General features: G+C 39.2%; 1 protein-coding gene across 3 annotated transcripts in view; it reads left to right on the top strand.

Moving 5' to 3' along the window:
* Positions 1-25,390, top strand: part of SHLD2 (shieldin complex subunit 2) — a 65,987-nt gene that overhangs the window by 18,430 nt on the left and 22,167 nt on the right. For 2 of the 3 annotated variants that reach the window (XR_004646533.1, XM_034776693.1), the window contains exons 1-3: positions 16,996-18,918; positions 21,124-21,231; positions 21,953-22,147. Coding sequence is in view for 2 of the 3 variants with exons in the window: in XM_034776693.1 (XP_034632584.1) it covers positions 17,289-18,918; positions 21,124-21,231; positions 21,953-22,147 (1,933 nt within the window). In the remaining variant the exon portion in view is untranslated. Of the gene's footprint in view, positions 1-16,995; positions 18,919-21,123; positions 21,232-21,952; positions 22,148-25,390 lie in introns of those variants that run through there. The other variant, XM_034776694.1, reaches the window with a different exon arrangement.

Genomic DNA, 25,390 nt, shown 5'->3' with positions numbered 1-25,390 from the left:
CGGGGTCGGGAGCCGGGGTCGGGGGCCGGGGTCGGGGGGTGCGCCGGGCCGGGAGCCGGGGTCGGGGAGTGAGCCGGGGTCGGGGAGTGAGCCGGGGCCGGGAGCCGGGGTCGGGAGCCGGGGTCGGGGAGTGAGCCGGGGGGTGCGCCGGGCCGGGAGCCTTAACCGCTAAGGATGGAGATTCCATTACCTCCCTAGGTAACCCATTCCAGTGCTTCACCACCCTCCTAGTGAAATAGTTTTTCCTAATATACAACCTAGACCTCCCCCACTGCAACTTGAGACCATTGCTCCTTGTTCTGTCGTCTACTATCACTGAGAACAGCCTAGCTCTATCCTCTTTGGAACCCCTTTCGGGTAGTTGAAGGCTGCTGTCAAATCCCCATTTCTTGCACTGTTTGTGTTTCCATAACTATTAAAAAAAATCCACTTATTTTTTACTTTTAGAAATGTTGGTTATTGAATTCTGAGTTAAGCCTTCCAAAACTTTCTAATAATATAAATTAGGCTACAGCTTTTAGTGATCTGTATGGAATGTCTTGGTGGTTGAGGTCCAGAACCTGGAGAACACTGTGACACTTGCATTTTTATGTCTGATTTTGTAAGCAAGTAGTTTTTAAGTGAGATGAAACTTGGGGTACGCAAGCCAAATCAGACTCCTGAAAGAGGTACAGTAGTCTGGAAAGGTTGAGAATCACTGTACTAGGTTATTAATAGATTTCATTACTTTATTGGAAACAGTTTATGTAAAGATGGGTTTCCATTTTGTCACTGATGCACTTTGAGACTTTTTTTTATAAACTATGGTTTATTGTGATCAAAGAAAATTGAAATGTATGTATTTTATCCACATAGTACTGTAGCAAGTTAAACCAATAAGTAAAAGTTGGTATATCTTCATAAAAGTTGCTTTTGTTCTACTGATAGCTTCTAGGCATCAGGGTTTTCCAAACATCAAGATTATTTCTTGACATTATGCTTGGAACTGTACAGAACATTGGAGAAGACCATTTCTTAGGGCTGGTCTATACTGAGGGGGGGATCGATCTAAGATACGCAACTTCAGCTACGAGAATAGCATAGCTGAAGTCGACGTATCTTAGATCGATTTACCTTGGGTCCTCACGGCGCAGGATCAATGGCCGCAGCTCCCCCGTGTACTCCACTTCCGCCTCTCGCTCTGGTGGAGTTCCGGAGTCAACGGGGTGCGCGTTTGGGGATCGATTTATCGAGTCTAGATCGATTACCACCCGCCAATCCGGCGGGTAGTGAAGACACACTCGTAGAGGCAAATGTAAGATAACAGATCAGGGTTTTTTTGTATAGGGTTTTTATAGGCTGCCCAGGGTCAAAGAGTAGATAGCTGGAGCTCAGGCCAATGGTTTCTGTAATCCTCAAGTGACCAAGAGTATTCCCTCTGGAGTGGGCAGCTAGAGAGGGACTTAGCTCACACCTCTTTTGCCCTATGAAGATGATGGTGATCTATCGTGGCTTTTGTGGTCATAAGAACAGCCATACAGGGTAAGACCAAAGATCCATCTAGCCCAGTATCCAGTCTTCCGACAGCGGCCAATGCCAGATGCTTCAGAGGGAATGAACAGAATAGGTAATCATCAAGTGATCCATCCCTTGTCACCCATTTCCCAGCTTCTGGTAAAACCGAGGCTAGGGACACCATTCCTGCCCATTCTGAGGCCTTTCAGAAACTGCTCGAAGAGGAAGAGATCAGTTAAAGGGTTTGTCTGCACAAGAAAGGGTTTGGAAGTATAGCTATACCAGCAAATCCTCCGAATGGGGAGACAGCTTATACCAGCAAAAGATATATTTTGTTGGTGTAACTTATACCAGTTCCCCCAAACAAAATAAGCTATGCTAGCAAAACGACATTTTTGACAGTATCACTGCCACTACACTAGGACTTTTGCTGGGATAACTGTGTCAGATATGGGTGTGATATTTGTCAAACACCCAACTTTCATAGCTATGCCAGTAAAACTTTTAAGTGTGGACCAGGTCAAAGATGTCAGCAGTCTGCAATTCAGGAAGTTGACAAGCAGCTTGTTTCATTAACAGAGAGAAATATAATCAACCCATTGTGAAAACAAAATGAAGTGCATTTGTTTCAATACCATTTGCTTCACTGCCTTAGAGCAGTGGTTCCCAACCAGGGGTCCGGGGCCCCCTGGGGGGCTCTGAGTAGGCTTCAGGGGGTCCTCCAAGCAGGGCAGTGTTAGACTCACTGGGGTCCAGAGCAGAAATCCGAAGCCCCACTGCATGGGTCTGAAGCCCGGAGCCCTGAGCCCCGTCATCCGGGGTTGAAGTTGAAGCTTGAGCAATGTAGATTCGTGGGGCCCCCCCGTGATGTGGGGCCCCAGGCAATTGCCCTGTTTGCTAACCCCTAATGCCCGCCCTGGCTTTGTATGCAGAAAAAACAGTTGTGGCACGCATGGGCCATAGAGGTTTTTATAGCATGTTGAGGAGGGTTTCAGAAAGAAAAAGTTTGAGAACCCCTGCCTTAGAGCACACAGTTTAGTTTAAAGGTAGAAGAAGAGGGAAAAGAAGTGGGGCAAACTACATCTAAAATGTAAAAAGGCACCTTTGGTGCAGTCATCTATGTTTGATAGTTACTTAGTCATCCGTTTTCTGTTAAAGCTTAACTAGTTTGCCAAACTAATATCTATCCATACTATTGAAAGCTAAAAGATCATGCATCTCCTAGTCTGAAGGACACCAAAACTCCCTTCCTCAAAACTGAGGTTTTGGAAAATTGTGTGTCTCGTCATAATGTGCACTTGATGTGTGTGAGAAAAGAGTACCTTGATACTTTTTTCTTGAACACCTGATACCAAAGCACAGTCAAAGATTTGAATATTTCATCCTTTTTGTGTGTTTCAGTTGTTTTACCTGACTTTTTACCTTTATCTCTCATTCTCTGAAAGGTCATTGTTCTAAAGGACTTTTAACTTCTGTTATTTGTAATGATCGCTGTATGCTCATGTCTCTTTAATTGTGTGTGCTGTATGTATTGCAAAACAAAAATCAATAATGTTTGTTTCTTTTCAAAAGGAAAAATCCTGCAAGTGATGCTACAAGAATCAGCAAAGGCATTATTTAGCTACGACAAAATAACTTCTCCTTTTATTCTAATTTTTAAAGACAAAAGGAAGGCATCTCAGTTGTCTGAATAGAAAGAATATTCAGATGTTTGAATATTCAAAACTTGCAGCCTTATTACTATAAAATAGCCTTTAAAATGAATAATGTCTATTATAGTTAACTCTAACTGAAAATATCCAAATGTAAGCTGTCTATTTTCAGGGAATAACTAGTCAAAATCAATTAGCCCATTGTAGGCGAAAACAAAATGCAGATCAGAAATTGAGAAACTCCTGGTTCTGATCCTGCAGACACTTACATGCTTAACTTCAAGCACCTGAGTAGTCCCATTGGACTACTTCCCATTCAGTAAGCTATTGTAATAGTAAAATCACTGTATGAAGGAGTTATGAAGAAGAAATAAAGGAGTATCTCACAGTGAGGTGAGCTTTAAACTCTAGGCTCCATTTTCTGAACTGACTGTTCTTTTAGAACGGGGGTGGGCGAACTTTGGTCCACGGGCTGCATCCGGCCCATCAGACATTTTAATCCAGACCTCGAGTTCCTGTAGCCAATCTGCTTTTATCAGTCTGGATCAAAAATGAGATACTAAGTAGATAATTTTGAGGGGGAGGGGGATTTTAATATTGTTAAAAATAAATGGCTTTCCTGTTCATTATTAATGTAGATTTGAATTTCAATGAAAAATGTAAGTACTATTTACAGTAGCCAATTTCATCCTTGCTATAAGAAGAGCCTCACAGGAAAATAATAAAGACATAGGTATTGTCTAAGTGGGGAGATTGATTAGCATAGCTATCGCGGAATAAATTATTCCACAGTAGTTGTCCCCATAGAATGTCCCTTGTGTGGACACTCTGTTCTAGAATAATTACTACACTGTTTTAGCAGAATAACTGGAATAAAAGCATGTCCAGTATTCGAGAATAGCTACTCTGAAGTAACTCTGCTAGCTGATTTTGCTAGGTAGTGAAGGTCATAATCTCTGTGCAAAGACTTATATTTAAGGTTTAGATGAGAGGCATTGTGTGGTGGTTACAAGCCATGATGTTGGGATAAGGAAAAAAGCAGGATGAGGATGACAAAAAGAAGTCATGCAGTTCTCTTGTGTGTGCACAGCTTTTTTTTTTTTATTCCTTACCATTTCTCGCTATGGCTGCTACTCCAACAGACCATCCGAAATCATCTTATTTTTCTGGACCCCCACTTAGTGGTGGGACTAGATTCCCTTCCAAGCGCTGCCCATATGAGACATGACTTGGTATATTGTGCAGATGTTCAATATGATCACGTATATGATCTTACCTGGCTTCCCCTTCCTGATACTTGTATGCCCCTTTCTTGTGCATGTCTCTCCATGAGAGGGCTCAGTGTCCCTGCTGGGCTCCTGGGCTTGGCTTTTTACTGATTTGCGTGGGACAAAAAGTGGTGATACTCTCTAGCTTACCTCACTTGTGGTGCCAACATGAGCGGTCACTGTAGATCTTCATAACATGATCCTTCCTCTCCTTTCTTATTTGAATTAATGAGCAGTTACCAATGTTGATATTTAAAGGATTATCATTGGCATCTGAATGCTTATTGAAATGAATGGGGCAGATGTGACAGTCTGTGCAGATTACATCTTTCAGCATTTCCCATGCTGTAAATGCAGGGAAAAGTCAGTGCATTGATTACACTTGCTTCACATTTTTGAGGCTATCTCAGCAGTCACAACAGCTAGAGACTTGTTTTTTTTTTAAAAATGCTTTGATTCTGGAGAACATGAAAAAGGTGCCAGTATGCCATGCAGCTCTGTACCCAGTGCAATGCTAGCCCTGATCCCACTGAGACAAATCCCATAGTGATCTCTGACCCCTTTGTTCCCATTGTGATTCTCCTTGTAGCTGACACGTTACCTGACCAACCTTTTATTCGCTAGCTACCTAGGGCAGATTATTTTTCACCACAGACTCTAAACCCTACTTTGAACTGAACTTGAAAGTGAGATAAACGAGATTATTAGTAAGAAGACTTTGCACTAGGCCAATGGAAGTTTAGTTCAGTCTTATCTTTGTTTAAACTGAAGATGGGAAAGGCCTGGAAGTAATAGTGAAATGAACAAAAAATAAAAGCACTGCCACCCTTTACAACTGCAGAGGAAATTCTAATTTATTAATTTATTTATAAGGCACGAAACATACAGGGCCATATCCTCAGCTGGGCTCAATCTGCATAGCTCCTTTTAAATAAAATGGAACTACTCAAGTTAGTAACTGTCATCCTGAGTAAAGGGGTTCACAATCTGGCTCTTACCTATTGCTGTCACCGAATAACAGATCAAAGGTTCAAGTGCAATAACATATTGGCATTTTCACAAAATTTATTGAATGAGAACAATTAAGCTTTATACACTACATGAATCTATTCCTATTATCTCCTTTGGTACATTTCCACCAGACTTTTTTTATTTACCAATTGAACATATGAGTGACCACACTGGGTCAGACCAAAGGTCCATCTAGCCCAATATCCTGTCTTCCGACCGTGGCAAATACCAGGTGCCCCAGAGGGAATGAACAGAACAGGTAATCATCAAATGATCCATCATCCCCCGTCGCCCATTCCCAGTTTCTGGCAAACAGAGGCTAGGGATGTCATTCTGTGTTTATAGATATATATTGAAACTATGAGGTGGAATTGTAGTCATTTTTTTTTTTCTAAATAGGGAAATAATCCTTCTGAATCAATATTGGAGCTGTGATATTTTTTTTTTTCAGAGACTTAAAGGGAGTAAAACACATTACTCACATTACATTTCAGCTTGAGTCAGACCCCTTCGAAGGTTTCAGTCTTATGTGTGATGATTAACATACTAGCTTTAGTGGATGCAGAGACACATAGTTAGGTAATGGATATTGACTTGTAAATTCATTTAATGGTGTTTAGCATCTATCTGTTTAAAACTATAGATATTTAAAACTGCCTTGAATATTGTGTTAGGTAGATCACACATTTTTTCAAATGCTAATAAATGACATTGGCATAGTGGCTTCAAAAGAGTTGTGTTAAAATGAGAATGTCTTATTGTGTGGGCTGGAGAAAAACTTATTAATGTGCTCTACCTGATTTGATATGATTAGTTGCAGTGCATTGCAAATGCAAAACTTGCTGATGCAGCTAGTTGTGTTTTAATAGATCATTGACCCGTCAATCAGACTCTGACCACTTCAGAGATAAGAAGCTATGTTTCCATTGGTCTCTGAGTACAGCACCCTTCTGCAAATTGAGAAATGGTGTAATCATTAACAGGAGCAATGGATGGGAGCATTCAGGTTTCAGCTAGTATCTCTGAGTTTCAAGTCCTATTATCTTTGTGTGATTAACTCTTTAAGCTATGTGTGCATGACCAAATGTGTTGTAAATAGGCATTAGTTCTATGACAGTGGTATGTCAGCAGGTACTCAGGTGGCTTTCTGATCATTTTAAAGGTCTGCAGTCTTAATAAGAAATTCTGATTTGTTTTTTTTCAGACTTGTTTCTTTGAGTGCAAAACATGTAAAGACAGAGAAAGCACCCTGGTAATGAAACTTATTGAAGTAAATAAGTGATAGAACTACCTACCAAAGAGAGCTGTTTTAAAGGGCCATCACCACACTCAGATTTATAGAGAGATTTTTCCAGAACCTCATTAAAATATTACATATTTTTCCATATGAATACTGATAATGAAGAGCATTGTCAAAGTTCAGTGCATTTGACCTAGTAAATCACTTGGGTATTGCCAAAGCATATTGCTTTATTGTGGCATTGCCAGATGAATTAGGGAGTAGACCAAAGGCTGATAATGCTTCCTCTTAACTTTCCAAAGTTCAAAAGAACATAAGAAAAATCGAAGTGCAGAAAGCTTGAAATGAGGGGAATTAATTTCTTTACCTTGCACAATAATTTCTGTAATCTCTCCTTCTTAATTCTGTGTTTGTGATGTAATTTATTTACTGCAGAAAAAGTGTGAGGATACAAGGATCATGAAGGATAGAGGTAGATGTTAGTGTAAATTGAGGCTAAAAAAAGTATAGGAGTACTTGTGGCACCTTAAAGACTAACATTTATTGTAGCATAAGCTTTCGTGGGCTACAGCTCACTTCATCGGATGCATGTAGTGGAAAATACAGAAGGAACACACACACACACACACACACACACACACACATATGAAACAATGGGTGTTACCATACACATTATAAGGAGAGTGATCAGTTAAGGTGAGCTGTGGTCAGCAGGAGAGAAAAAATAACTGTTTGTAGTGGTAATGAAAATGGCCCATTTCCAGCACTTGACAGGGAGATATAAGGAACAGTGTGTGGGAAGGGGGGGAGGTAAGCATGGGGAAATAGTTTTACTTTGTGTAACGGCCTATCAACTCCCTACTCTACTTGCGCTACATTGATGACGTCTTCATCATCTGGACCCATCATAATTTCAACAATTTCCACCCCACCATCAACCTCAGCCTGGACCAGTCCACACAAGAGATCCACTTCCTGGACACTACAGTACTAATAAACGATGGCCACATAAACACCACCCTATACTGGAAACCTACTGACTGCTATACTTACCTACATGCCTCCAGCTTTCATCCAGACCACACCACTCGATCCATTATCTACAGCCAAGCTCTACGATACAATCGCATTTGCTCCAACCCCTCAGAGACAAACACCTACAAGATCTCTATCAAACATTTTTACAACTACAATATCCACCTGGTGAAGTGAAGAAACAGATTGACAGAGCCAGAAGAGTACCCAGAAGTCACCTACTACAAGACAGGCCCAACAAAGAAAGTAACAGAACACCACTAGCCATCATCTACAGCCCCCAACTAAAACCTCTCCAGCGCATCATCAAGGATCTACAACCTATCCTGAAGGACAATCCATCACTCTCACAGATCTTGGGAGACAGGCCAGTCCTTGCTTACAGACAGCCCCCAAACCTGAAGCAAATACTCACCAGCAACCACACACCACACAACGAAAACACTAACCTAGGAACCTATCCTTGCAACAAAGCCCATTGCCAACTCTGTCCACATATCTATTCAGGGGATACCATCATAGGACCTAATCACATCAGCCACGCTATCAGAGGCTCGTTCACCTGCACATCTACCAAAGTGATATATGCCATCATGTGCCAGCAATGCCCCTCTGCCATGTACATTGGCCAAACCGGACAGTCTCTACGCAAAAGACTAAATGGACACAAATCAGACGTCAAGAATTATAACATTCAAAAACCAGTTGGAGAACACTTCAACCTCCCTGGCCACTCGATTACAGACCTAAAAGTCGCAATATTACAACAAAAAAACTTCAAAACCAGACTCCAAGAGACTGCTGAATTGGAATTAATTTGCAGATTGGACACCATTAAATTAGGTTTGAATAAAGACTGGGAGTGGATGGGCCATTACACAAAGTAAAGCTATTTCCCCATGCTTATGCTTTCATACAGGAGAATACCTGAATTTACATGTTGATATTTTGCTTTATCAGCAAAGATGAGAGAAAAAAAAATGGAGAAGAAATATGACCATTTAATGAGAAGTTGCTAAAGCATTCCATAACTGAGAGTTTGCCAGCCCATAGTGGAGATTTCTGGTGTTTTGAAAACTGCTCTGTCATTTAATAAGAACCAGACATCTTTAAAGCAATGTTATATGTTTACATTGCTGTATACAGAATGTATGCAAAATTTATTCTGAATACATTTTCATGTACCAAAAAAATTGTTTCAAAATAGATGACTTGCTAGAGTAAATGACGTCTTCATGCAAATAATATTTTGTTTCTATATTAAAAGTTGACAAAAATCATCAGATTGCAGTCTCATTTAATCCACTTCAGGAAAAGTATTTAACATAATGTCACAAGATGCCCCCAGGCCTGTACAGTACCTGTACGGTATTACACCCTGCCAACATTCCAAGTTTTTTTTTTTTTTCCCCCCATCTGCAGCTGACAGATCTTTCTGTGCTTGACAGTATTTTGGTATTGCAGTAAACACGTCACCATTTAATACCTTTGTGTTTATATAAGGCATGTGTACATTGCTAGATCATGTAATAGCTGAGGCATTAATGCAAAAACAGTTGTCTAAAGAAGAAAACATGTTAAAATGGCTTTGAAAATATTGTAGTCACATATTTATATAGTGCCTCTCACCAAGGTGGATCCCAAAGCAGAGCCTGGCCTCTGTCTGTATGTGTGTGAACGAGTACAGAGACACGCATAGATGACTTTCACTTTTCCCAGGCATACGTATAGATGACTATCACTTTTCCCAGTTCTGAAATCCTCTGGGAGGAATTAAAGCAACTTTCAATGTCAACCGGTCTTTCCTTCCCTCCATTTTCCCGTGCTCTGATATACCCCACTTCCTTTACCATGTGTGTACTTCACTACTTTTATCTCATGTATCCTAAACCCTATAAATACACACTTATGAACAATAAGCACAATTATTAAAATAAAACATAGAGCTTTTTAACCCACAACAAACCAAAAAAGTACATAATCATATTGTTATAAACCTCGTCCTCCCCCATGTTTATTTTTATCATTTATTTTGTTATGTCTAAACTTAAATTGTAAGTTTTTTGGAGTCTGGGGCAAGAACCAGGTCTCCTTTTCACCCGTAAAGTTCTATGGGTATGTCTGCACTACCCGCCGGATCGATCCAGCAGGGGTCAATTTATCGTGTCTACTCTAGACGCGATAAATGGACCCCCGAGCGCTCTCCCATCGACTCCAGTACTCCACTGCCACGAGAGACGCAGGCAGAGTCGATGGGAGAGTGGCAGCAGTCAACTCACCGAAGAGAAGACACCGTGGTGAGTAGGTCTGAGTACGTCTACTTCAGCTACGTTATTTGCGTAGCTGAAGTTGCGTAACTTAGATTGATTTCCCGGCCCTCCCCCCCCAGGTGTAGACCAGGCCTTAGACAACATTATGCAAAATCAAAAGAGAATGTTTCATCCAGTTGAATTTTCAGGGGAAATTTAGATAGGTAGAGTGTAATTACCTATGTTAGAATTTGGTAAAATCTATGCTATGGAACCTTTAAAGACAAGTCTGCCAGGACCTCAGTTTTACATCTAATCTAAAATACCAATTTACACTGGGATAAACAGCCATAAATACAGGTCATGTTCTCATGTATTAACAGAAAAGAGCTAACTTTGGGCTTCTTTCATTTTACCTTTTGCAGTTTTATTCTCATATGTTGATGCAGTTTTTCATGGAAACTAAAGATAGTAGTGCCTGGGAATTAAAAACAAATCTAGTTCCCATGTTTTTAATCATAGCCAAAATTACAAAATAAAAGAACTGCATATGTTTGACTATAATTCTCCACCAATGTTTTTCCTTACACAGACTTGATTGTTGGATTGTTGTTGAGCATAATCATCTTGCAGACAGAGTATGTATGAAACGTGGTATTCAGCACACTGCTGGAAATAGTGTAAAACAACATCACATTTCTAAGATATTTCTTTTTCATTCTTGAATATTATGTATTTATCCCTTTAATTAAAATGATTTTTCTGTTTCTCAGCTAAACACTGCAAGAAGCTGCTTTAGACTGCCAGGTGAATCCCTACAAAGTATTTACAGAAAACAGCCGCTGGGTTTTTATTTTAACTATGATGACTTTACATTTTGGTGACATTTTTAAATGACAGTTTACCTTCAGATATGAATATGTGGTGAGATACGTCTTGCAGTGTTGATTTGTAAACAAGTCACTCTCTTAGCACAGTACCTGATCTAATAATCCCGTCTCTCCAGAGACCAGATTGTCCCACTGATGTCCTCATCAAGATTTGCCAAGAACTGAATCACACTGTGGGCACACAATTGTTCGGTGGACACTATCTCAAAATCACAATCCACTGGCCTCCTTTTTCTTAGAAGCTTACCTTGCCAGGAGGGTGAAACGGGTAAGAGAACTGAATAAGAGAACTTTGATTCATACACATTTCATTCAGTCTTTTTCTCTTGTGGCAGATGACTGTACTGTAGTTCCAATACTGTCTTTTCACCAAACTTTTCAGAGGTATACAGTCTAGTTTCCACAGATATGACAGGAACATGTTTACATATTTCTACATACAAAAATTTACAAAGATTTCAAAGACTTTGCCCTTCAGGGACATACATTTTTGAAGCACAGCCTTTCCTTCCTTCTGTCTGTGCCTTTGATCCCATAAGGATTTAAAGTTTGTTTTCATCCTAGTCTACAAGATATTAAATTTGTTACATTTAGAAGTCATCCTACTTAATGCTGCATCCAGAGATTAGGTTATAATCACAATATAACTGAGATCCCTTTTTATTTCCTTAATGTTTCCTTGGTCTCTTTCATGCCAGATTTACAGCTTGTCTACATCAGAAAATTATTCTGGAATAAGCTAGTAATAGTTATTCCGTGAAAATTTCTCCATGTAGACAAGCCCTAAGTCTTTTTTCAGGCTGCCCCATATGCTTGGAACAACCTCCCTTTTCCCATGTGACAAGCATCTGAACCTTCTCCCAGACTTTCCTTGGAAACATTTTGTTAGGCTTCCTTTCCATCACCTCTGATTATATTTAATCCCACCCTCTTGCCTTGTCCTTTAATTGTTTGTTTTGCAGCAGGACAATTTAGATAGATAAGTCTTTTTCTCTGAGAGTTTTCAAAGGTTGCGTTATTGTAAAATATTCATCTTGCCTATGACAATAAAGTAATTAATAAAATAAAAGAATCTTGGGGGCTGATAACACAGGAATAGCCTATACAAGAGCTGAAAAATTAAATTACTTCTTAATTTTTTTCATACGGGTGTCTAGAGCCAAGATACCTTAAGTGGAAATAAAAGTTCCAGGAAATGATCCTTTTTTTTTTTTTTTTTTTTTTTTTTTTTTTTTGATGTGATAGTGAAACTATGACTGTCTTAAATCCCTGAAAATTCTAGGACCAGATGGGTTAAATACTAGAAAGGACCCTAGAAATGGAAGCTTAAAGAGATTGTTCATCCAGTATTAGATAATTTTAAGACATCATTGGGGACACTGAATGAAGTAAAGACATAACTCAATTTTTAAGAGGCTAAAGAGGAGCTAGGACATTGTCAACAGAAAAACTGACCTCAGTGGTAGATAAGATGATAGAGATATTCCTAAGGAAAGTAATCTCATAACATTTGAAGAAATTACATGATCAAATAGAAATCAGCAAGGTTTTCTAAAGTGTAAATTGTGTCTGACAAACCTGGTAGCTTTTTTTTTTTTTTTTTTTTAAGATATGGTTCAGTAAGCAGATAAGGTGGGGCCTTAATCCTTTTGGGTTTTTAAAGCGTACTTGTCACTGCACACCACAGTAGGTGACATACTTACATATAAGGAAGCATGTACAGCAGAGAAGACACAGATTTGGAGTGAGTCAGAAGCTGGTGAGGTGACCTGAAGCTGATAAGTGCAAAACATTTGGGGTCAGCAAGGAGAAAAATAACAAGTGGGGTGCCACATGGATCTATATTGGGAATACACGTGCTGCACACGTCCCATTTCATATGGTGTGATAAGTCCTAAACTGTTTCTATACCTGCAAGTGGGAAAGTAATCCAGAATCTTTCAAGATCTGAACAAAATCCTCACTGCTATGGGGTTTCATAAGAAGACTTAGAGAGAGGGAAATTACTGTAATTTTTACAGCAAGTGTGAGGTGTTCTACATTCCTAAGTGACTCCATCTCCTATCTCAAAGTGAGCATACAGTGAACTCCACTATTGGCACCTTGGCGCTGATGTGCTACAGCTGTTTTTATAGATTCTCATGAATGTTTTTTCCCAGATACTGTGTCCTAGGGATGCATGAGCTGATAGATAAGGTAGAGGGACTAGAGGCTTCGTTTGCTTTCCAGTTTGGACAAGAACACTTTTTTTCATAACTGAGAAAGAAGGCACTGCTATTTGGCAAACACACTTATCCTAAAAGAAGTGGCTGGAAATACTATTTTCAACATGTCTATTTGAAGTGTGGGAGGGAAGACCATGTATAGGGGGGCTTGGAATATCCTACTCCAAGGAAGTATCTGGAAAATGTCTGACATTCAGCAAAATCTGGCCTTGTCCAAAGGCAAAGCATCTGCTCTTCAGAAGTATTTTTATGAGACCCAAGGATAAGTCGTTTTTGTAAGGGATGATTTAGCAGTGTTCAAAGGAAAGAGCTTATTAGAAGCAGGAAAATCATTTCAATCTCCCTTTCATTTCAGAGTTAGAATTCTAACAAGAGCCTCCTGGAAGTCCAGATACCTCTCTCTAGCTCAGTGATTTTCAAACTTTTGTACTGGTGACCCCTTTCACATAGCAAGCCTCTGAGTGCGACACCCCCGCTTATAAATTAAAATCACTTTTTAATATATTTAACACCATTATAAATGCTGGAGGCAAAGTGGTGTTTAGGGTGGAGGCTGACACCTCATGATTCCCCCCAACCCCCAGTTTGAAAATCCCTGGCTGCTTATCTCTGTACCCTGGTGTCTTGGCTGGTACAATATGATGCTAATCCAAATAGCAGGAGTCCTGATGTGTCAGGAACTGGGGGCATTGGCAAGCTGGTGCTTTTAATACTAAGGGAAAGGAATAACATTTGTCAACATAGGGTTACCATACGTCCGGATTTTCCCGGACATGTCCGGCTTTTTGGGCGTCAAATCCCCGTCCGGGGGGAAATCCCAAAAAGCCAAACATGTCCGGGAAAATAGGGAGGGGCCTGCCGGGCCGGGCCCGGCGGTGCGGGGCCGGGGGTGCGGGGCCGGCAGTGCGGGTCCGGGGGCTGGTGGTGCTGGCCTGGGAGTGCTCGGCCGGGGGCTGGGCCAGGCCCCGGCAGGGCTGGGCTGGGGGTGCTGGGCCGGGACCTGGCCAGGGGCCGGCACCCCAGGGCCCGAGCCAGGCTGGGGCCAGGGCCGGCCGCCGGAGGGAGCCGCTTGGTTGGGGCGGGGGGGCAGACTGGGCCGCGCCTCCATCCCCCCCCCTCCAGCTTACCTGCTGCCTGCTTCAGGCTTCCCTCGAATCAAATGTTCGCGGGAAGCAGGGGAGGGGGCAGAGTTGGGGCGGGGACTTTGGGGAAGGGGTGGAGTTGGGGCATGGGCGGGGCTGGGGGCAGGGCAGGGCCGGGGCCCTGTGGAGTGTCCTCTTTTTGGACACTCAAAATATGGTAACCCTAGTCAACAGAAACACACCCTAGTAAATGGTGTTGGAAATACAAATCATAAAAGAAGAGGCTGGTCTTCATTTTGACAGGATAGGTACTGCAGAAGGGAGGCATGAGTGTGCTACGATATTTTAAAGAGGATTAAAAGTATACAGGAAAAACTACAGCCTGCAACACAAAGCTAAAAATAATGAAAAGAAATGTATGGGCTAATACCTGGGAGGTAGTAGTCATGGACCATAAAAAGAGAATGAAGCTGTTACTCTGTGAACAAGAACAGAATTAATAGTGTCAGTTGATCACAGTTAACTGAAGCAATTAATGCAAAACAAATTAACTAGATTAAAAAAATGTAGTCAATTAATCACAGTTTGAATCACACTGTTAAACAATAATAGAATACCAATTTAAATTTATTATAAATATTGTTGGATTTTTTACAACATTTTCAAATATATTGATTTCAATTACAAAACAGAATACAAAATGTACAGTGCTCACTTTATGCTGTTATTTTTATTACAAATATTTGCACTGTAAAAAAGATAAGAAATAGTATTTTTCAATTCACCTCATACAAGTACTGTAATGCAATCTCTACCATGAAAGTGCAACTTACAAATGTAGAATTAATTTTTATATAACCGCGCTCAAAAACAAAACAATGTAAAACTTTAGAGCCTACAAGTCCACTCAGTTCTACTTCTTGTTCAGCCAATTGCTAAGATAAACAAGTTTGTACATTTATAGGCGATAATGCTGCCCGCTTCTTATTTACAATGCCACCTGAAAGTGAGAACAGGCATTCACGTGGTACTGTTGTAGCTAGTGTTGCCAGGAATTTACATGCCAGATATGCTAAATATTTGTATGTCCCTTCATCCTTCAACCACCGTTCCAGAGGACATGCTTCCATGCTGATAACGATCATTTAAAAAATAATGATAGAATTAAATTTGTAATTGAACTCCTTGGAGGAGAATAGTATGTATCCTACTCTATAGCTTTACCCGCATTTTGCCATATATTTCACCTTATGGCAGTCTCGGATGATGACGCAGCATGTTAGATTTAAGAACACTTTCACTGCAGATTTGACAAAACGCAAAGAAGGTACCAATATGCAATATCTAAAGATAATTGCAGCACTCGATCCAAGGTTTAAGAATCTGAAGTGCCGTCCAATATCTGAGAGGGACGAGGTGTGGAACATGTTGTCAGAAGTCTTAAGAGAGCAACACTCTGATGCGGAACTACAGAACCCAAACCATCAAAAAAGAAAATCAACCTTCTGTGTGGCATCTGACTCAGATGATGAAAATGAAGGTGCGTTGGTCCGCACTGCTTTGGCTCACTATCAAGTAGAACCCACCTGTTCTCAGTTTTAGGTGACATAAATAAGTGGGCAAAATTATCTCCCATTAAAATTAAAAAACTTGTTTGTCTTAGTGATTGGCTGAACAAGAAGTAGGACTGAATGGACTTGTAGGCTCTAAAGTTTTACATTGTTTTATTTTTGAATGCTGTTACATTAAAAACTACGATCAGAGAACATTATTAAGGTTGAAAAGTCAAGCACTAAAATGTTAGGGAAGTCCAGAATTGAGGTTGCCTTTGCAGCCTTAATTCAGCCTTATGTGTAGGCATTATAATAAAGTCTTTAACTACATAATCACATACTATTTTATTCCAACTTCTGAAATAGCACAAGTCTCTGTGTCACAGAACTATTATACGGCCTTTCCCTGTTTCCTTTTATGAATTTTGTGAATGTGAAGTTTGTCATAGGGTTTGGCGACCCCTAATGGGCAATTAAGAAATGGACTATATTAAATAAATGAAACTGATAAAGAAAAAATATCATTTTTTTTATTGCAGTGTTTAAATGTTTTCCTCTCTTTTATCTGCAGCTGGATCAAATTTCTGAACTTCCTTCATGTGATGTTATGCTTGCGACTTCAACAGGATTCACAGTTCCATGACTTCCAAAACATTTAGACAGAAATAAGCAGATGTCTACACTTTCCTGAAATTCCATATTAGGCAGCTATCTTTGGACAGTATCAGGATTGGGGTATTATTCCAACATACAGTTCAATTTGAAGACTCATAGCAAAGATGAAAAATCTGAGAGTCCTTTTTTACAAACTGTGTAAGATGGACATAGTGTTGTTAATTTGGAGAAGAGATTAGTAACTTCCTAGGCAGTGTGTCATTACTTACATGAATAACAGCTGCTACTGAAGCAATTACTCAGATATAGTGTGGGTTTTTTTTAGTGTGTATTGAAAAAGTATTAGGAATTCTGCAATAACATTACCTGCTTTGATAAAATAGTCATATAATCAATGTCATTTTTATGTTAAAGTAGCAAGTTTTTCAATTTGAAAGTAATTTTTTAAACCAGATTTAACCCTTTTAATTACTTATTATTTATTTGAGAATTCCCCCTTCCCCCCATAACATGAAATCAACTGGTAATCATGCAGTAAGAAATTTCTGATATAGGTATTTATTTCTGCCAATATAAAATGAAAGTGTAAATAACCAGTTCATGTTAAATTGTTTTAAGTAGTAGATGATGATGATATTTGAATCTTCACAGAAATAAAGGAGGTTTAGCTTCCTGGGACTGTTCAGTTTTTCTTTGTTTGCACTGCAAATTTACATATGTTTCATAGTGACACGTATCAAAATGAAAAATGTAGCCTAATTATTATTGTAGTCCTATATACAGCTGTAGGGCAGACTAACTTGTTCCAATTTCTCTATATTATGAATCTGTGACTATTCAAAAATATAAAATGGTGGTATTTATAGCTTTAGCCAGTTAATTTATAAAACACAATATTTATCTGTATGAATTAATTATTTGAAACTTTAACATGACTGCCAGGAAAATAAGTTAATGAAGTTTTGTGGCATTTTATGTTAAAATTTGAAATTTTGTATTTATTGCACAAAATTATATTTTCTCAAAAAAAAAATACAAAAAGCATGTCTGGAAGACCACAAATCCATATTTTTTTGGGAGCACCCATCATTCCAACCCCACTGGAGGTGTCAGAGGAACAGAGTTTTTCAGTAGTCACTACTGAAACATGGAAAGAACTCCACCTTTCATCTGACAAACATGCCTTCCATCTTTTTGCTGGAAAATGCAAAAGCATGGATCATGTGGAACATCAGGCACCAGACCCTAGAGACCCAACTGTTCACACAAGAGATCATTTCTCTGTGAACTCTGAAACGGGGAGGTTTGGAGTGGCAGAAGATTATTTAACATCATGTGTATGTGTAGTTGAAGGGATGGAAACTCGTGGCAGTACATTGAAGAGGACTGGTGATGTAACTTCCTATGGTTATCAAATATCTGGAGATGGAGACACATGCAAAAATATGTGTCAAGTTGAATATCAACAGCTTCCTTGTATATTTACAAAAACAGATGGACAGTGTACAAAACCCTCAAATGACTGTTTTCCAAACCTCTCTGAAAAAGGTGTCAGCCATCTGGAAGATAAGTGCTGTGATATTTCTGATTTGGTTTCCAGTACTAAACAGATTAGCATAGATTTAAGGTCTATGGGAAAAGAAGACGTTCCATCAGACAATCACAGTGTCCATCATGAACATCTTAGTCAGTACCTGGAAATGTTTTTTCCCAAAATAGCAAAGGTGTCAAATACAAAAAAAGCACTGCGTGATTGTTCAGACTTTGCGATATCAACAGACACCGAATTTCTTAGTATAATGACATCAAGTCAAATTGCCATTCTTGCACAAAAGCACTTTAAAGAACAGAAAGAAGCCATGAAACTAAAGGGAATAGAAGCAGAAAAAAAATATAGAGAAAATAAAGTAGTTTTAAATGAATCTTTCCAGACTAATTTTGTTGTTGGAGCATGCATTAATGTGGCAGAGACTGACCAGCAACAAGAGTCTGCAAACTCCCTTGAACTTTTCAGTTCAGACAGTGCTGGGAACATTACCTGTCTTGAGTCTACAAGAAGAGAAACAAGTTCTCAGGAAAATGCAGAGGACTCTCAAGAACTTGTCAGTGTTGCTGATGAACAACTGCTGAATGAGATCCATATTGAACCATTGAGCACAGGAATACTGTGCTCCCAACTAGATAATTATAATAAGGGCTCTTCTAAAAGAGCCCGAATATCTGAAGATGTCCTAAGTATTTCTTACTCTACACTTAAAACTCAGCAGACATCAAAGAGAGCTAAATTGGTTTGTTCTCCAACCAGTCCTGAAACAAAAGTGGATCAAGAGATATTGTCAAAGTTTTGGAAACTTCAGAAGAATCCATTGCTACTTAAAAACTGCTGCTGCAAGAGCCAGAAGTACAGTGTTTTGGTCACAGTAGTACATCCTTGTCATGTCAAAGAAATAGAGATAAAGTCAAGACCAAAATCTTCCTCTAAAGTTCCCATAGCAACTATTGTAGTTATTGACCAGTCAGAAATAGAGAGGAAGGTTGTGTTGTGGCGGGCTGCTGCATTTTGGTCACTTACAGTGTTTCCTGGAGATATTGTATTACTTACAGGTAAAAACTCCATTTTTAATGTTTGCTCTTTAAAAATTTACCTTTTTAAAACGTTTTCTATATCTGACGTAGAATAATTTGTATAGAGAGACTTGAATCATTAGTTTATTCACTGAAAATTATCTAAATTATCCTGCCACATAAAAAGCAACAAATTGAGATTTTAGGGAGCAGGGACTTTGCACTATTATACAATACATATTGATTCTTTGATTTCCGGCATGCACCATGTAGAAGAGCAATATATTGACCTTGAGATATTGCAGTAGGTCAAGTCAAGTGTATTCTGTGTACGTAATCTATCTAGCCAAAGAGCATTTATAAAGCAGCTATCACTGTGGCATCATAGAAACATTGGGATCTCTCCAGAATGAACAAGGTGTTCAGTGTTTTGCATTTTCATTTAATCTGCTTTTGAGATCCTTATTTGGATTTCTTCTGTTGTAGTTCTTTATCACTTGTAGTCATGTACCAGACGATTATAACTGTTGTGGCAAATCCCAGATAGAGAAGCAATCCTTGTCAGCTTTGTCCTATGCCATTAAGGGCTTTGTACATCAATATTAGAAACTTAAATTGGATATTCAGTGGATGGGGAGCCACTGTAGGTTGCAGAGCATTGGCATAAAATGCTCTGTTTGGTTCATCCAGCTCAGGACAAGTTAATTAAGATTGATGACCACTCTTTATTATACTTGCTATCTCCTGGAACTCTTTAGTTACACTTTGGATCAAATTCATCCCTGGTGTAAGAAGATGCAACCCAAGGAGAGCGGCATCTGCTTAAGATATGGCTGGATTTGGCCAAAATAAAGCAAAAAAAGGAAGGAGGATATGGAACTTTAGAACTGTCATCTTTCCCATCCAATCAACTCTACAATACATTTAAAAGAGATTGCATGATGTCATATCTACCCAGTCTGTCCCATTTCATATGGTGTGATAACAATCCTAAATTGTTTCTATACCGGAAAGTAATCCAGAATCTTTCAAGATCTGAACAAAATCCTCACTGCTGTAGGGTTTTATTATCTGACCATTTATTCCTTGACGGTGATATAGAATTATTCCTATTATCATATCCTACAAACAACTAATGCTGGGGTATTTTTATCTGATTATCCCTACTTTTATGTAGGCTCTTGTACTGAGCCGAAGACTGATATCTGAACCTCTAAGAATTCAACATGAGAAATAATTGTGATTTTTTCCCCCGCTGACATTTCAACAAAATTGTTTCTAATATTGAGAGTCTACATTATCTCTTGCTTGTTGTGACTTTTTCAGTCAAAGTTTTTGAATGTTTAAATTCCGTTTGTTGTATAGTTTTAACTTCTTTACTATTGCTTAGATACTGTGGTATTATGTGTTATAGAAAAACTGAAAGTAAAGAGAGCTCCCCCTGCCCCTTTCCTCTTTTTGTTTACCTTATGTCAGACTCCATCCAAAGTATTTTTAAGCCAGCCTACCACTGCCTGCCTCAGACAGGCTATATGAGTCAATAAGAAACTGTTAGTCTACCTGCCTTGCTGTTTGGAAATCATACTTGATAAATGGAATTCCCTTGCACAATGTGTCTTTATGAGATACTTGGTGTTGGACTATTAAATATCATACAGTACAGGATGACTACCATTGAGAAGACTTGATAAAGTGGTGCTTTTATTGGTTCTCTGTGAATTCTGAAAATTATTTGTTTTAAAATTAAGCTGTTGTAAAAAGATAGCCTCTTCTAAAAACACTCTTCAGCCACAAGCTAGTGCTCCAGTCCTGTCAGCTGCTCTGCATGGGCTATGCAGAGTTCCAGTGAAGTACACAGGGTTCTGCAAATGCATAGGTTTCTGCCTGTATAGAACAACTTTGCAGGCTCAGGTCTTAGGAATATATTTAAAGCCAAAATAACAGCTTGGTTGCATCTTTCAAGGTCAGCCCTAGATCACTGTTTAGATAGCACATAAAAGGAAAGTAACCTACCTGAGTAGTGGAGAATGCCACTGGCAAGGCAGGAACAGCAGGTAGGCCATAATGCATTGGAAAAGACCAAGGAAATAGATGGAGCATCTGAAACATTAGAGGAGTGAAATAAGATTTCAAATTCAGATTCAGAGCTAACGTCACTTTAAAGATTTCCAATGCTGAAGTACGACCTGTATATACATCGACCATTAATGTGCTGTGAATTGATGTCTGTTTTCTTTGTTGCAGATGTCACTGTGTATGAGAACCATTGGTATGGAGAAATGATGCTGCAGTCAACATTTACCAGTCAGTTATTTAATCTGGGGAGCTGCTCAGCTATCAATCCCAAAGAATGTGAGACTGCAATATGTGCATAAGGGAGTCTTTATATTTTATCTAATTCTCAACTTCACTAGATTCGAATTCAAAGAAGAGCATTGTTTACAGATTAAATCACGTATTTTCTAGATTTTATTTTAAAAGAAAATTGGCTGTTTAAAAAATAATCTTTTTATTGTTGTTTGGATTTTCCCTGCAAAGGTAAACATCTAAAGTGTGCAGAACACTAGAAAGTGATCTGTAAAGAGCAATCCTGGACTGTTAGCCAGATGGACTATGTGACACAATTGAGTGTTCATCATACAAAGCAAACATTTACAGAACTATCTGAGTTCTCTGTACTTAGAATAAGAAATAACTGCCATATTTCAGATATAGCTCTTTAGTAAATGCTGACTTTTTAATGAGGACCACTTTATATGATTCTGTACCAATGTAAGAGCTGTTTTTGTTTTCTTACTAATTTTGGGTGCATTTAAAGCAACACACATGTTGTGCTGAAATTCTGTCAAATAATATAGTATGGTTAGTTTGTTTTTAATGGCAGATAAAAAAAAGCTTTAATTTCAAGTCTGAATCAAATGATAAACTGTTTATGATGATATTTCCAGGTTATTCCCTGGTTCAGAATTATTTTTTTCAATTCAAACACTCACTAATCAGATTATAATACATTTCTTGGCCAACAAAAGAGAAAGGGTCAGATTATTTTCTTTTTCTTTTCTTTTCTTTTAAGTTTCCCATGTTGTAGATGTTGATGTTCTCCAAGATTTATTGGCATATGTGTCTTCAAAATTTGCCTACTTCAGAGATCTCCCACACAGACAGCCGCAGAAGTTGGATCGCATACAGCATGTCCAGCTAGATCGACTTCAGCCAGATACATTGGTGCATTCAGTACTAAAACTTGTCAGCATCACTGTACTAACAGGTAAGTGTTAGAGCTTAAGTGACACAAGTTCATGATTATGTTGCAAGCCCAAGTACCGTGCCAATGTGCTAAAGGATAGTTAAATCCTGCTCCACAAACCAGCATTTTTAAATGACAGTAAATTTTAGAGAATTTTTTTCAAACTTTTTAAAAATCAGCAGTTAAATTTTAGATGATGTTTGCTTTTTCCCACCCTATACCTCCATATTCTGCTCTGGTCACCCCAGAGTGACCAGGCTTTGCTTTCAGTCAGAATTGTGTTCCAGCACAAAAGATGATTGTTGTTTCAATGAAAGTGGTTCTCCCCTCTGAATTCAATTCAGCATGAAATCCCCAACAGCTGATTGTTGGTGGAGGGGCAGAGGGGACCTGAAAACTGCTAGTTGACTGGGAAGGGGGTGTGACCCCAGGAACCCATCAATGTCAACTGGTAGAAGGCACATCATACCATAACTCACATCAGGCCTGACCCACTCATTGCCCGAACTCGTTGTCATAATCTATATCTTAAAGGTGTCATGTAAGGTATCATATGTAAATTGGTAACATGCTGGTCATTAATATTACTGCATGACATATGTACAGGTGGTATATAAAGAATTATAGATGTATCCTGGAAACATTCTTATAAAGGAGTTTGGCAGGCAGTGTATAAGCCCAGCCTTTCATAGACAAAATAATGTTGTTTTGTCTGCTTGATTCTGTCTCCAATATAAATTGAGCAAGATGCGACCAGAAACTGGAAGTACATTTGCGTAGAAGGTAAACAAAGCCATCAAACTAGCAAGTGGGTGAGATGATCACTTGATCATGATGGGGGATGGAGGGTGTACCCTCAGGAAGCTGTCCAGGCTCCTGAAACAGAGACAGTGGAATTATGAAAATTATAAGCAAAAACAGAGAGCCATTTTGTCATCATCACCAGAGAAACACAAGAGGCCAGAGCTCTTGAAATCTGAGAAAGGTGGATCTTTCAGCTAAGGGGGTTGAAGTCTCTGGAAATTGACTATAAGTGATAAACCTGCTTGGACAAGGATTGTAACTTGCTGAAGTTAGGTTTTAGTCACTAGAAAGCATGTTTTGTTTGTAACCTTTTTAAATCTTTTTCATTTTTACTTGAAATCACTCAAACCTGAGTTCTTTGTTAATAAACTTATTCCTGTTTCATTACAAAACCATCTCAGTGCTGGTGTATTGAAGTGTAAGTCTTCTGGTAACCTAACAGGCTTTTCTGTGCTCTGTCTCTTTGGAGGCAGAGATCTTAAAAACTTCTGTTTTTAAGCTGTAAGCTGTCTCCAGGGAACCTGGAAACTGGTGTTCACTAATTGTTACCTGCAAGGTAGTATTTGGACTGGCAGAGTCCCGAGGAGTTTGCTGGCAAGGCTGACTAGCTGGTGTGGCAGGGAGCTAACACATAACTTAGCAGCAGCAAAACTCACTCTTGCTGAGACAGAGCAGTAACACAGTGGCTCACAGTTCTGGGTGACCTGAGCAAGACATAATGGGGTCAAGTGTGAGCATGACTTGACAGACGGAGAGGGAAGCTGATAGCTTTTTGCCTAGAGCAGAGAAGATAGCCTTTGTTTTCTCTAAGTGGTCCTAGTCTGGGATCACTGGCATGAGCTGGTTCTTTCTTTCAGTGAAAGCAGTAGTAGTCTCCCTTTCACCTGTTTCTCCTACTTCTCCACATTGTTATCTGTAATTGTCAATATTGTCTTTATTCTCCTACAGATTGAACTTTCTAAAGGTGGAATTCTTCATGATGTATGCTTGCATATACTGTACATACATCTCAACAGTTCTATTTTGAACATAATTTGCTATTGGAGAACTATGTTAAGTATTTGTGAGAAACACTGAATGTAGGGGGGTTTAAAGCCCTAAACCATCCCAGAATACTGAAAGAACTGGCACATGAGATTGCTAGTCTCATAGCAAGGATTTTTAATAATTCTCTCTGTTGGGAGACAATACCATATGACTAAGGAATAGCTAACGTCATACCTATATTTAATAAGGGGATTGGGGGAAGTGATCCCAGCAATTACTACCTGGTTCAGACTAATAGAGCTGTATGCAAGGCTTTAGAACAAATTGTGAGGGGAAAGGATAATTAAATTAAATGAGGTAAATGGTAAAGGAGATAAACCCATGTTACATTATATCATAGGTAGATTATGCCAGAACTGTTCGTTCTTTCTTTGAGAAAATAACTGATTTTTTAGAAAAGGGAAATGCAGTAGATCTAATAATGTACTTGGACTTCCTTAAAGTCTTGACACAGTACCGTATGAGAAATTATTAGTTAAATCAGAGAAGGTGGGAATTAGTACTGTACAAGAATTGTAGGATGGATAAGGAACTGGCTAAAGGGGAGAAGGCAATGGGCTGTGGTAAAAGGCGAACTATTGGATTGGAGGGAGATTACTGGTAGAGTTCCCCAAGGATCAGTCTAGGGCCCAGTCTTACTCAATATTTTATCAGTGATCTTGATATTAAAAAAAGGAGTGTACTAATGAAATTTACTGATGATACAAAGTTGGGAGGGGTCATCAATACAGAGGCAGATCAGAATATTATACAGGAAGATCTGGATGACCTTGAAGACTGGAGTAACTGTAATGGGATGAAATTCAATAGTACAAAGTGCGGTGTCATGCAGTTAGGGTCTAATAATAAGAATTTCTGCTACAAGTGTGGGCTAATCATCTGGAAGTGATGGAGGAGATGGGAGAATGGTGTGTATGGGTTGATTACAGAATGACTGAGCCACCAATGTGGTGCGGCTTCAAAAACAGTAAATGCAGACCTAGGATGTATCAGGCAAGGTGTTTCTAGTAGGGAGATAGAGAGAGAAATTGCATAAGGCACTGGTAAGACCTCATTTTGAATACTCTGTACAATTCTGGTTGTCCATGTTCAAGAAAGATGAATTCAAACTTGAATAGTGCTGAAAAGAGCTATTAAGATGATTAGGGGAATGGAAGGCCTATCTTATGAGAGGATACTAGATGAGTTTGGCTTGTTCAGCCTATCAAAAAGAAGGGGGAGTAAACAGCAGGGAGGGAGGGTGAAGATCTATTTAAGAAAAAGGACAGTGTTGGCACAAGAACAAATAGTTATAAACTGGCTATGAACAAATTCATTCTGGAAATTAGAAGGAGAACTATCAGGAGAGAGGTTCTGGAAGAGCCTCCCATAGGAGTTGTGTGGGAAAGCAACTTAGTTTTGAGAGAGCTGGAC

The sequence above is a fragment of the Trachemys scripta genome, chromosome 7 (genome assembly GCF_013100865.1).
Source record: "Trachemys scripta elegans isolate TJP31775 chromosome 7, CAS_Tse_1.0, whole genome shotgun sequence".
Lineage (NCBI taxonomy): Eukaryota > Metazoa > Chordata > Testudines > Emydidae > Trachemys > Trachemys scripta.
This window is presented reverse-complemented; position numbering and strand designations above follow the sequence as displayed.